Source organism: Bactrocera latifrons, unplaced genomic scaffold (assembly GCF_001853355.1).
Source record: "Bactrocera latifrons isolate USDA-ARS-PBARC rearing strain unplaced genomic scaffold, ASM185335v1 scaffold_76, whole genome shotgun sequence".
Lineage (NCBI taxonomy): Eukaryota > Metazoa > Arthropoda > Insecta > Diptera > Tephritidae > Bactrocera > Bactrocera latifrons.
Genome location: NW_017537445.1, coordinates 1,033,788 through 1,048,154, shown reverse-complemented (window position 1 = coordinate 1,048,154; position 14,367 = coordinate 1,033,788). Strand labels below are relative to the sequence as shown.

General features: G+C 34.2%; 2 protein-coding genes and 1 long non-coding RNA gene across 6 annotated transcripts in view; 1 reads left to right on the top strand and 2 right to left on the bottom strand.

Annotated features, from left to right (window-relative positions):
* LOC108976388 (F-box/LRR-repeat protein 16) overlaps nucleotides 1–8,977 on the bottom strand; it is a 155,398-nt gene extending 146,421 nt beyond the window's left edge. Inside the window, exons 1-2 of one of the 3 annotated variants that reach the window (XM_018945449.1) lie at nucleotides 8,704–8,977; nucleotides 8,233–8,312 (exon numbers count right to left, since the gene is read on the bottom strand). The gene's annotated coding sequence lies outside the window, so the exon portion shown is untranslated. Of the gene's footprint in view, nucleotides 1–8,232 lie in introns of all 3 variants that reach the window. The other 2 variants (XM_018945450.1, XM_018945448.1) reach the window with 2 other exon arrangements.
* Nucleotides 8,978–10,202: 1,225 nt separating this feature from the next.
* Nucleotides 10,203–12,094, bottom strand: LOC108976435. Its single transcript, XR_001993946.1, has 2 exons — nucleotides 11,932–12,094; nucleotides 10,203–11,742 (listed from the first exon to the last, which is right to left on the bottom strand). It is a non-coding gene; the product is annotated as an uncharacterized LOC108976435 (long non-coding RNA).
* Nucleotides 12,095–12,206: 112 nt separating this feature from the next.
* Nucleotides 12,207–14,270, top strand: LOC108976434 (general transcription factor IIE subunit 1). Of its 2 annotated transcripts, none has more exons than XM_018945533.1 (4): nucleotides 12,207–12,295; nucleotides 12,614–13,310; nucleotides 13,378–13,814; nucleotides 13,888–14,270. In XM_018945533.1, exons 2-4 carry the CDS (start codon nucleotides 12,655–12,657, stop codon nucleotides 14,076–14,078), a joined length of 1,284 nt encoding a protein of 427 aa, XP_018801078.1. In that variant the 5' UTR covers nucleotides 12,207–12,295; nucleotides 12,614–12,654; the 3' UTR covers nucleotides 14,079–14,270. The 2 variants fall into 2 exon arrangements, with proteins under 2 accessions (XP_018801078.1, XP_018801079.1); XM_018945534.1 differs by lacking the exon at nucleotides 12,207–12,295 and adding an exon at nucleotides 12,437–12,525.
* The last annotated feature ends 97 nt before the right edge of the window (nucleotides 14,271–14,367 follow it).

Here is a 14,367-nt window from a genome sequence, read left to right as displayed (position 1 = left end):
ATACTGAGCATCTTTCTCTTTGACACCATGTCTGATATCCCACGTGATCTGTCAAATACTAATGCATGAAAATCCTAACCTCAAAAAAATCACCCGATATATATATTTTTAATTTAAACCTGTCTATCAGCTCTTGCCTTCGTTTGGGTATTACCGTCTACTTTTGAGCTCGCCACTCACATATACCATAATTCTAGCCACTTTTTACAGCAAACAATAAAGTCTGCTACGTAATAAAAAGCCTTTTATAGCTTATTTTACCCATTTCTTACCCACGTCTATAAGCTACAAACAAATATGTACATATACATATATATATATTATTTTGGCAGAATAAAAGTGACTTCGCAATAATGAAACTAAAACAATGATAGAAGAAGAACGCAGAAAAGTAAATGAGATTTTATAGATACCACATTAGTTGCCGGCTAAAAGATACGCACGCGTGTACGAAGAAATACGAAATTTCAGGCCAAACGACTAACCAAATAGTTTCGCGAAAATCCTTAAGCAGAAGAAGATAAAACAAATACGTGTTAAAACTGAGTCGAAGAATATAAGTTGAAGTGAGCAGTAACGTCAAAACAACTATCAAGTCAAGCGAAAATCGAAAGCCGAAGATGTATGCCATAGTCAATGTTTTATTTGTTGCTTTTGTTTAGAGAAGCTAACACACCACATCAAAGGAATAAAGGAATAGCTAGAATTCGAGTTATAATAATATATCCGAGTACACAAGTACTTCTATTTACGCACACACATAAACACACAAACATATGTACATATATACAAATTCGTGTGTACCATTAAGTATATATTTACACAGACACATTGGCTAAACGTTGGTGTATTAGTGGCTCGGTTGTTGTAGCCTCAGGAAAATCGATATTCCAAACAATGAGGCAGAATGCCATGATACAGAGCGACGGTTACAGCAACAAAAGCACCGGTAATTATATGCACACATACATATGTATATGTGGCGCTGTATGGGCTACTATGTGTTTCCAGGACCAAAGTAAAGCAATAGCCCCTTCTAAAAATAATGTAAAAGCATAGTTTGTAATGAATAAGTTATGAGTTAATATTTCATTAATATTCTGAATCCAATATTAGATACGATTAGGCTACTTGTGTTAACTAAATATAGATATTTTTGCATGAATCTGGGCGATTGCTTTTTGACTGCTCCATTGTTTACGAACTAATTCTAAATCCTGGCTTGCCCAGCTTATTTGTAAACAATAACTTCTGAAGTCGAATCAAGAAAAACTTAAATATTTAATTAGAGGGCGTTCGAGCTTTAACCAGTTGTTTTATCGAATGTCTTCTTCTTAAAGGTGGAACTCGTAATTTCGAAGTTTCCTTAATTAAGTTGTCACGCACTTTTCTATTGATGAAGAATATTGCTTAATTTGCTTTGATTGTGTATGCTTTCCTTGAAAATACCAGTGATTGTGTTGAGTTATAGTATAATAGAGAACCGAAGATTACAAAAGTTGAAAATTATATTTTTTTAATAACCCCTTAAGGTTGTGGGCCAGTCTAGAGCACTCTGCGAAGGCTTAACTTTGACTATTTATTTCGCTAATAGAAAAGACTGAACATATTTCTTCCTTTAAGGCATTGTTAATCATGTAATTGAGAATATAAAAAATGTATATTGAAATATTGATGCAAAATAGCAGCAATTGAAATAATATTCGAAATCAGTTTTTTTCGGAGGATCTCTAAGAGCGGCGGTGATTTAAGCAACTAGTTCCCTCTGAAAACAAACTAATCCTAATCTGTAAAATACTAGCTAGTTTAGCACATAATTTTTTAGCTTTATAGCAGTTTTTTTTTTTTTTTTTTTTTTTTTTTTTTTTTTTTTTTTTTTTTTTTTTTTTTTTTTTTTTTTTTTTTTTTTTTTTTTTTTTTTTTTTTTGAAATCTTTGTTCAGTTGAAAAATGTAAGCCTTAATAAGGCATCATCATTTCCATTCACATAGATAAATATTTGAAAATATGTACCATATACCTAAATACTTATGTCTATGAGACTTCAAATAAAATACACGCGTTTCCGTTTTTGCCAAATGCGACAGTTTCCAGTTGCAAAGAGAGAGTAGAAAAGACGCGTGTTTAGAATCGGTTAAATATTTTTGTGCTCACACACCAGGAAAACGTTCACAAAACAATCGTGCTATTGCCAACGATAAAGCCATTTAAGGGCATGTTTAGATACATAAGTGTCTATATTATTATACTTGCTTGTAGGTATATACAATATTATTTACGACCGGCTGCTTGTGGAAACCGTAAAATCCACATATATTACTGAATTTGGTGCACTTTTCATAAGGATCTGAATTGAATTCTTTATAATGGGACCATACCAAACAAGTTCTAAAATCTTCCTCCGCTTCCCCCGACGGATACTGCGTCGAATGTTTTCAGAGCTGGAGTGTTTTCGTCCATTCGGACAACATGACCTAGTCAGCGTAGCCGCTGTCTTTTAATTCGCTGAACTATATCAATGTCGTCATCTATCTCACACAGCTCATCCTTCCATCGAATGCGATATTCGCCGTGGACAACGCAACAACGCAACAACAAGAACCATAAATCTTTCGCAGAACTTTTCTTTCGAGAACTCGCAACGTCGACTCATCAGTTGTTGTCATAGATTATTTTGCATATGGCTCAAGCAGCTCACGACTTCCGCTCTTTGACCAAGTATCCTCTGGGTAGCCTAAGAACATCCGTTTAAAGGCGAGCTAAAGTGAAAAGGCGAAACATCCCCTCCACAGGGTTATGCGCAGGGTTTGGTACCCGCAACCACAGCCGGCAGGGATTAGTTTTCGTTTTTTTCTCTTGTCTGAAGTTATAGATACATATGTATATGTAAATATGCATATGTCTACGTACCCTTTCCCAGAATATCTTTATATTGATGTTGATTAAGTATGGTAGACCTCGTTGTCCACTCAATAGTAATTGAAATCCTACTTGAAGAGCCTTTACAGTGCTTAGGGGATTGAGTGCTAAATTTATTTCTCTCCTCATATAAACTATTGCATCGGATCGGATTTGACAAAGTTGCTTTCATCATAGCAAACTATCTATTTTTGAAAACAGATATTCTTATTTTTTGTGGAAGGTTTCTCTTGTTAAATCTTCATTTTTTATGTTGTTTTCGTGCAATTGATGTTTAAAAAACAAAAAACTTTTTGAATAAGTATTACGGTATTATAAGTACTGATTTTACTCTTATAAACTGGCGTATTTAAATTAAGATAAAGTAGCGGGACATGATGTGTCCAAAAGCTATTTAGTATATAATACAACTGTCTAAATTTGCTGTATTATTATTCATAAATGATTGAAGAAACGTTTTTTCTTTGCAAGCATAATCAGAATACTTAATGTATTTAAGGACAATTTATTTATAGGCAATGCGCCTATGGAAGTGGTATACTTTAACCATTCTTCCTCCTGTGTAAGAGAATGATATATAAGATTTTATCCAGGATCTTCTGAAAGTGCATCCAGATCTTCGATTCAACTTTTCAATCAAATAGACTTCACTAAATTCACTGTAGTCTTCCACAGGTAAAGCATTGTACAAAGAACTCAACTCAAGCGAACGCCTAAAAGGCGTCTATCAAAAATTTGCTACATACTAAGAATTGTAGGTTTTTCCTAATGTGTTCTACTAAAGAAAATTGAGTTTAAATTCTAAAGCAAACTCAGATAAACTACCTTAGTATGGGTATGTAAAGGAAAAGGAAATAAAAAAGAAAACAAATAAAACTCGGCCAATGTACGATTTTACTAGTTTGCACAAAGTTCAAAATATTTCCAATCCACGTCGCATCTCTCAAGGCATATTGGTAAATGACATCACGGCCTCTGTACACAAGCGCGGAAAAGCGCACAAGCATTTGCGTAGTATGTGTGTGAATAAAATACTTAAATGCACATGTGTGGACATGCATATGTTGCCGTGTTGCTGTATACTACTACAATAGGGTTGTTTGGCAAAAATAAAATAAAAAAATTGAAATAAGTATACATGTAATTGGTGGCACACGTTGACAGCCATTGCTGTCACTGTTGTCGCAGCGGCGATAAAACAAAATAAGCGAACGTAAATCACGTGTTGTGCTGTTTTGTCTTTGTTTACCGTTGTTGTTGTGCCTTCGGTTAATTAATTTACAAGCAACAATTTTTAAAAATGAATTACGAGATGCGAAAGTGAATACGAATTTTTAATTCGGTGCACCTGATTTATATGAGCAAAATAATATTAGTGGGAGGGTCCAGCTGTCAAATTTTATTTATAATAAGTAAGGAAGAGCTAAGTAAGGTTATAACCGAACATTTCATACTCTTGCAACTTGCAAGAATTAACGCCAGGGTAATACTTTCAGACACATAAGGCTTGTTAGTTATATGGATTCTTGGACGAGTTTACACACTATTTTACTCATTCCAAGCACAAAAATTCACCGTTATTAGAAAAATACGCACACTAAATCTTACTAAGATAACTCACATATTGGCTGATGTATGCGGTATAAAGTCACCCGCAAGTTGGAAAATCTCTATACTAGGTATATGGGGACTTAGAGAAGTATTGAACCTATTCAAATCAATTTTGATAAACCGCATACTATTATGACACACATTGATCAAAATTTTCTGCAAAAAGTCGACTGTAGACTATGTGGTCTTTCGGTACCCAGGGGTTTGAACAGTTTCCATTTATACAATTTTTGGTCATAAACTGTCATACTTTAAAGGCATTATTCCTGCAAAGTTGTATTCATTTATAGTAATTGCTTCTTGATTTGTATACTGGAAAGTGAAAGAATCAAATGGAGTTTGAAGTTGTATATATGGGAAGTAGGCGTGGTTGGAATCCGAATTCTCTCATTTTCATGCTGTGTGGGTGGTACCATAGATATGTACATTAAATGCACTACGAGCACTTTTTCAAAATATTTGCCACGTATATATCTCGACTAGTTTTAGGGCAAACGTACAACTGTTAGGTGAACCAAACTATTATACTCTGAAGCAACGTATTGCAAGGGTATAATGAAAATGAGGTGAACATAATAAATGGAGCCTAGAATATAAAATTTGTATTTTTTCAACTATAATAATAATAATTTGTCAAAGTTTGGTGATTTTTGTTGAAGGAGAGTTGCAAAAATAGTTCTTATACTTTCTTTTTATACCCTAAACAGGCATATCGGACCATAACAGCATATGAGTTATGGTATTGAAAACTACTTTATTCTACAATACACATAGGTATTAAATTTTAAATAAGTTATTGTCCGATCCTATTTAGGAGCATAATATAACTTCACGGGAGCATTTCTTATAGCATAACAGTGATTAAATCGATCTTTATCTTCATTTTAATATGCTAGTTCGTGTGGCAGTTAATATTTAATTGGTCCGTTCTCAACAATTGCTTTTGAGATTGTACCCCGCCCACTAACCATATAAAGGTTCTGCTAACAACTACTAAAAGTGCGATAAATCAATAACTAAATGCGTCAGAGATATTCAATTTAGCATTCAATATGACACAAAAGAAGAAGTCAATATCAAAAGTGGATGATGGGCATGACACCGAACACATTTACGGGATATAACATATCTCCGAACCTACTCGACCAATTTTAAAAAAAAAAATCGCCAATTATATTTTCCGATTCCTATGTTCCACTGCGAAAATTGGCGAAAGACCACGCCTATTCCATCTCGAGTTTAAAAATTGCCAAAATCGCATCATAACTGTTAAAGTCCCCAGATACCGAAAATAACCCCAGTGCCTTCGACTGAATGTGCACTTAAAATATGGCTTAATGTGTGCAATATATTATTGAAATTCGGATAAAATCCTTGCCTTATAAATGTATGCCTGTGTGTCAAAAATAGGTGGAATCGTGTCCCCTATCTGAAATCTTAGCCCCTAATAGAAAAATTTCGAGTCGATCTTTCGTCTGACTTTACACCGCCCATATCGGTCAATATATGACTTACTATGTTAATAAAATCGTGTGAGTTTTTTTTAGAAATTATGAGTATTTTTTCCTAAAATGAATGGTGTCGGATAAAAACTAGTATCTGGATTTTCAAACGTCCGGTTAACTTTAATCCCTACATATTGTTCACGGTATGCGAGGTACTTGAATAAAGCTCAAAGATCATCTTTTTCTGCAGTAATGTCAAAAATAGATAAAATCGCGTCAATACTACCCCTATCTACCATATACTTAATATAAAATTTGAGTTTAATGCGAAAATATGTGAAATTGGGCAACCAATTGAATCCCATATAAATCTCTGCTCCAAATTTAAATTATTTAGCTTGGTTAAAATCTTTCAAATTAAGTGTCAGATTAAGTAGACAATCTTTCTTAAAAATTATATGAGAGAAATTGATTAGTCCATACCACAAATCGCTAAATTAATCAATTCCGATCTTCTAGTTGACGTTTTGCATATCAACTCAATATATGTGACCTGGTCTACGAAAAGGGAGCTGACGTGCGAAAGCTAGTTTTCTATCACGTGAAAAAGCATTTCATCTTCCATCCGAATCAACTAAAAAGTGAAAATTGATTTTTTGACACCTAAGCCCCCTTTCCGTAGACCAGGTCACATATTATATTAATGCAGCCTCTTCAAGTTTATGTCAGATATACATATATGTATATTTTGAAGATTATTTTAATATAATTTTAGCTGACAGAAAATAAAATATGGCAATAAGACTAAGTAGTACCATGACCTAGTGTGAATAGTGGCCGAGAGTCAAGCAGGGATATGAGTACTTGGGCAGAAAGCGAAAATTTTAACGCGCGAATTTCTCGATTTTTTCATTTTTACGATTTTGCTTAATTAGCGGACAGGAAAGAAAAAGATTAAAAGTCGTATGGAATTAGGGCAAAGTTTATTATCTTTGGCATAAAATTATTTTCTATTTAAACTAAAAACACTGAGAAAAGTCAAATTATTTTTAAACAAGATAAATCAAAAAATTTTTTGTTAAAAACCGCTTTTTTTCAGTATCAAAAATTTTTCACAATTATTGGAATTTTCTTAGTTTAACTAGAAGATAAGTTATTAACAAATATGAATCTCTTTGAATTTTTTGTTTCGGATAGAAATTGCGGCCTGCATCCTGCTCTTCATCCGGCAAATGCAGATGCGAGATTCATCGGGCAATTGCTTCCCACAGTCAAAATATAAAAGATTTCGTATCCAACAATTTGCGCATGATGTTTAAATATATAACTTTAAAAAATTTCACTTTAATCAACTATTTCTTTCTCTCTCAAAAAAATTCTCAAAAAAGTCGATTTTTTGAAATCTTTCGCAAAATTTTTAAAATAAAGTTTTGCCGACACCTGGACTTAGATTTGCCTTATTTGTGTTATTACTGAATGGTTTTTGAATTTTGACATAATTAAGATTGAGAAAATTTCTTAAGTTTATTTAATCTGTACACTTTCTAAAACCGATGCAGTAGCTTATGAGTTTATCCTAAACAAAACGTGACACGCAACTTTTATGTAAACATTATAACTGTCAAAAAATTTACAATTTGTAATAAAATTTACTTTTTCTTTTATACAGGTCACCTTACACGCAAAACAATTTGTTTTAACTGTTGAAAATAATTCACTTTTTGTTTCAAAAAACCTACAAAGCCTTGCTGCAGGATGCAAATTTTTTTTAATTTTTTATTTCTAGAATGATATCGTCTATTATATGTTTTCGCACACCCTGATATAAGATAATATTTTAATAACAAAACGCTTGGAAAATTTTGGAAATGTTGCGGTAAATTGAAGTAGTAAAACGAATAAAAAAATTGAAAAATTATTATCACGCAATAAACAACTGTGTTTTTTAAATTTTTAGTTTTCTAATTCATTAAAGCCCAAAAAATTATTTTATTAACATTACAAGAGGATTAAAAAGTTATATGTTATGGTGTTAAACATTTTTCTTTACTTTGTACATAATAAACTTAAAATGCGCTCAAACCTTTCACTAACAACAAACTACGTAATTTTCATACAGCTTATTGCACATACCTCTCACAATAGCAACAAAAATTCTGCGATTCACCATTAATTCACTAAATTAAAGTTGTATTAAGCTTATGTTAAAAATAAAACTTTGCTTACGATTGTAAAAGGGTAGCTTTTTTTCAACATACTTGATTGTAGCACGACGCTGTCACACACGTTGCCGCTTTTGCTGCTGTTGCCGCCGTTGGGTCACCTCTCGCAGACGTAGCTACACAATAGAAATATTTCCAAAAATTATTTGCACACATACGCCGTCACTGTATTAAATAATATTAATAGACGCCTGCTGTTTACTATTATTCACACCGCTCGTCTGAATAAAGCAAAACACACGCACATACAATAAAAATCAATTATTTAAAAAACTGGCAGACAGTGCTGCTGCTAATGCAAACGCTACTGCTAGTGCAACGCCACACTTCACATTTTCCACACACCGAATGGCCTTTCCACCCCAAAACACATTTGCGCTGAGCTTTATAGCTGACCCACACCACCACTTGCCACCACAATAAACTTGCAACAACTTTCAAACTCTTTAAGGGCGTCCACTTTTCCCGCAACAAGATTTTGTATTGCAGTTATTTTCAAGCGCTTACTTTTATTAAAATTTCGACTGGAAAGCCTGCCGACAAATTGTCAGTAACTTGCCAGCTACGCTAATAATTTCCGCTTTCCGTTTTGTGACACAACAGCAACAAAATGCTGTCAACAATATGTTATTTGTGACCTGTCATTTATTTGCAGATACTTTTCAAAGATTTTCCTTTGTGTGTGCCACAAGAATTGCTTATTTACTTTTTTACTTATTTATTGGTCACTTTCAGCTGTTAGCGAACTGACTGCGAATTAACTGCGAATTAACTCCGAATGTCTTGGCGCACGACTTGAAACTGCATTCAAAGTTTTCTTTGTTGGCGTGAAAGACAGAATTTCGAAAGATAAATAATCGAGGCAAACTCAATGGTTGTTCGAAAGAGCTGCGAGGCAGCAAACAAATACACTTGGTATGGCACATGCGCAGTGTATTTGTTGTTATTTTCCAATTTGACGTACGTATATGCGTATGAAATGTGCTTCCCTATCTCTAATTAGGCACAGGTGTATTTGGTTGGGTTATTTCTGAGAGCGCAACCCCACGGGTGTTACGTGTGTGAGCGGATGCATAGGGAAGCTTTGGTTGTGTGTACTCCGAATAAGCGACTCTCAGTTGAGGACCTGCGCAGACTTTATGTGCGAAAATATTGCGAAACATTTTATTCGATCTTCGAATTTGACAGTTGTTCGTCGTTCGTACCTTGTATAAATGTCAAGTTTCTATTTAAAACTTCGAAATAAAAACGGAAACAAAATCAAGGAGGCAGTTATTTTTTGTTAAAAGAATGAGATGCAGATGTACAAATGAAACCTTTCGAAATTCGTTGAGTTCGACTATTTTTGAAACTTTGTTATTATTAAATGACCATTGTTATTAACTTGCCAAAATAAAAATAAAAAATATAAAAATAAATCAAAAAACTTACAAAAATTAAAAAAAATAAATAAAAAGAAATAAAAAAACCAAACATTTTCTATCCATCATATTCCCCAACTTGCAAAGATTAAAGCCGTTGAAATACATAAGGCCGCCTTCTTTATTGATTTATTGTGCTTTAAGTAGTTTTTATCTGTACCGTTATATGGAGAGTGAGTGATGTTATAACCCTATTTTTTATATTTTCACACTATCGATAAGGGTTCTTATACGATTTACCCATATTGAGGGAATTTAGTTATTTTTCCTTGAAGGATTTGAGAGGACGGAGCCACGCCAACTTTTTCAAAATTTTTTGCTCACAGATGTGCCTTGCTACTGCGGCCCTCTGTGCCAAATTACACTTATAAAATCACTTTATAGATTTTCTTTTTGATGGCGTCAAAGCACTCGTCCTTACTTTTTGGCAAGGAACGTGTATATCAAGTTTCAACAAGTATCTAGATATTTATTAATTTCAACTCGTCTGTAGATGGGTTATACTTACCGATTCCAAAATATTTCGTTTAATTTCATAAAACAGTCTAAAGTAAAAAAAAATTTTAAATTTAATAAAACACATTCTTTAAAAAAAGTTTTTTGTCTAATTTTCTTTATTTACATATCTAGCAATTAGAAACAGAGTTATAACTGTATAGCGTAGGTTTACTCACAACTTGTGCATCCTAAACTATGGGTAAATAATAAAAATGTACACAAAGTTTTCGAAGTTACAAACATCTCTCACAAAAATAAGTCTGATGCCATAACGAAGGCATTTCGTTCGGCAAATATACTCTACGCGTGGAAATTCTTTACTCATCCATTTCCTAAGCAAAACTTCGTGTATAAGAATATGCGAGCAAATACGAATAAATGTACAAAGAAATTATAGCATCTGACTTCAACGCCCACTGCTTGCCTGCTCAACGTCATTCCAAAAGAAATTTGTTTTTGTATTTCCTTTTCCTTTATACTGTGCGAATTATTAATGCAGCCCAGACTCAATGACGCCTACGTCTGGCCCATTTATTATTTACTCAAGCGGTCATGAGTGTGCAAACGCACAGACACTTGTACAGCAGTAAGGGATGCAAATGCATATATCCATATTATATACATACTATGTATGTACATATAAGATCTACATACATAGATACATATGCATACATTCGTGTTTGCAGCACGCGAACTTTCATACATCTTTTTCGGTATTTTCATACTAAAAAGTAAAAACATACATATGCTTATTACAATTATGCATTTTGCTCGAATCACTAGACAGAACACAGTATCTAAGCGCCTTGAAGCATGCAAAAGACAAATATGCATACATGTTTTACGTAAATAGCGCTAGTCTGGCTGTAATATTTCTACCTTGTGTTAGTCACTTCACTCCTATTTGCTTTAAATAACAGCATGTTGATTTCGTACTTCTCACATTTGTGTATGTATGTTGGAATTTTATTACTGAAGTTTACTTTAGTTGCAGGTACCGCTACTACGAAGTTAAACCAACTATTTCGATTTGATTCATCCAACTAGTAAATTAATGTTTATTTTATTTTTGCACCATATGGTTCGTTGTTTGTGTTAAAATGTTTATTTTTGTTGACTCACAAAGTTTTTAGCACCAGTCAACTGGGCCGCATGACTTACAAAGTTTTCTTCGCTGACGTGAATAGTGGTGTAAACTTTAAGATACCCTTTAACACACATATTCTAATACATTTGATTTTTAGATTTAGATGTAGATTTGAATTTAGCAAAAAAAAATTATAATAAATAAAGATGCATTTTCTATACTTTTTGACACATGGAGATCAAACTTCACAAGAACATAAAAAACGTTGTACTAATCAAGGAAGAAATGGTTTCCCAACGTTTGCTTATAGTTACTTTAAAGGGATTAGTAGTTTGGATCAAATTTCAATCTGCAAAATCAAAATCAGATGGTATATTTGAAAAGTTCACTAGCTGTTATCATAAAATATACTGCAAAAATTATTTCCTGTTGTGTTAGTTTGATAAAGCAACGCTTTAAATGTTTTTGCGCCAAAACTTCCAGTGCTCGGGTGGATATTTATCCGGTATTTTCCGATGGCGTTGTTATACATAGTCTTCTCTGCAACAATACAAGAAGTTATTAGAATCGCATACATTTTCCTACACAATACTAACATATTTCACGCAAAGACCTGCATTTATAAAAAAATTTTGTGTTAAATCCGCCATTTTCCCAAGCAAATATTTATTACTTCTACTCTTAAACACAAAAAATAATAATTTTTTAAATGTAAATAAAATCCCTTACCACTTCCAATGCAAAATTCCCACACAGTTGGTACTTGTGTTTGCAAATTTCTTTCCAGCACGCCATGAACGCTGCCAACTGTCATATGCGCTTTTCGTAACAGAAGTGGTAGCGCAGTCGATTTGACAGCACCATGCCTTTGCAACACCCTGTTATCGGCGACGGCATATTCGCGTTTCGTGTGAACGTTTCTATTAAAAATTCACTGCTTTTAACTCGAAGATCCAAACAAATTTATCACCATCCAAAGCACAATGCATTGTACTATAAGGATTTTATGAAATTTAGTCCGGAAACGAGAAGAAAACGTAAAATCTTCGACGACGAAAATTCACTGCATCTTTTGCGAACATCGACGAGCGAGGTAAGTTTCACGAATTTTCTTTGTTTTCACCCGAATGCGCGCGTCACAGAACTGAATTTTTATTCGGTTTCCACCTCCCAGTCATGTTGCTGAGCGGTGGAAATACACAGCGCTGTTGTTGTATTGACAAATGTTGCAGCAACATGTAGCCAAACAGGGTGAATTTCGTCGCGCAGACGCGGTAAAACATGTTGCAAATAACAGTGCAATATAAACGTAGGGTGCAAAGGGTAACGGAACCCCCAAAAACTTTTATTATTGCAGGGCATAAATGCCAAATTGAGAATAAAATGTTATATCATAATTTAATTTTTTTAGCTAAAAACAAACACGTATTTAAATTAGCACCCTCACAAAGCATGGCCAATACCAAAGAAACCAAGTATGTTACCGAAGTGCCGAGTAGTTTGAAACAATTGGCACGTCTTGTTGTACGGGGCTTCTATTCCATTGAAGATGCACTTATCATTGATATGTTGGTGCGTAATCCTTGCATGAAGGAAGACGATATTGCGGAGCTGCTACGCTTCGAAAAGAAACAAATGCGTGCGCGCATATCGACGTTACGCAATGACAAATTCATACAGATACGCTTGAAAATGGAGACCGGACCCGATGGCAAGGCACAAAAGGTCAACTACTACTTTATTAATTATAAAACTTTTGTGAATGTTGTTAAATATAAATTGGATTTGATGCGTAAACGTATGGAAACAGAAGAACGTGATGCCACAAGCCGTGCTAGCTTTAAATGTACAAACTGCGATAAGACATTCACTGATCTTGAAGCCGATCAGTTGTTCGATTTCAATACTGGAGAATTCCGTTGCACCTATTGTGGTAGTCCTGTCGAGGAAGACAGCTCGGCAATGCCAAAGAAAGACTCGCGGTTAATGCTGGCACGTTTCAATGAACAATTGCAACCACTCTACGATTTGTTACGCGAAGTGGAAGGCATTAAGCTAGCGCCAGAAATACTCGAGCCTGAACCTGTGGATATCGACACAATACGCGGGTATGCTGAGTTACTGCTAAAAAGGAAGTTAAAATATTTTTTATTTTCAATAATATACATTTTTTAGCATTACGAAAGCACAGAATCAACGGCCCGATGGCCAACAATGGTCAGGTGAGGCAACACGCAATCAAGGATTTGCCGTGGAAGAGACCCGCGTCGATGTTAGTATTGGCGGTGAGATACAGGAGGCAGTTACCGAGCGTAAGGCACGTCCTGTATGGATGACCGAGAGTACGGTAATAACGGAGGAAGCTCATGATGCCACCGAGGCCATACTTAATGAAGCGGCGCAATCATCCACACAACATACGATAAATGTGGGCGGTGCAACCAATAATCGTAGTAAAAAAGAGAATGAAGATATTATGTCGGTGCTATTGCAACACGAGAAGCAAAGTAATCAAAAGGATGCGCTAGCGAAAAGCCTTAAATACGGTTCTTCAAATGCGGACTCCAGTGATTCTAGTGATGATGACAAAGATATCGATAATGTTAAAATACGTGAGTAAAAGAATTTTAAATGCTTTTTTGTTGTGAAGTTGTTGTGTTTATAAAAAATATTATTTAACTTTAGCGAAAGTTKATTACAACAACTATATCAATTCTGAATCAGAAGATGACGACGATGTTCCTACGGTGCTTGTTGCCGGACGACCACATCCAATAGATCAAATCAATGACGAACTCATAGCTCAAATGACACAGCAAGAGAAGGAAAACTATATACACGTTTATCAGCAGCATTACAGCCATATTTATGATTAAAGCCAAGTGCCTGTAGAGGCAAGCATGGACTGTAGAGTTGGAATTATGTATATTTTTTACTAGTTAAATCTTATTTCCAATTATATTGCAATTTATTTAATTTCGTTTTATTTGCTGTTGAAGTTCCCAACATTTCGTTGCATACGAAAGCACACCACAAATAAAAAAATATAATATTAAATATGAAGCTAATTTTTTTTGTTTTGAAATTATTCAACTACAGAATAAATGCTCAGTATAAGTTATTAATGAATATGTTGAATAATAATACATGCATTAATTTATTCTA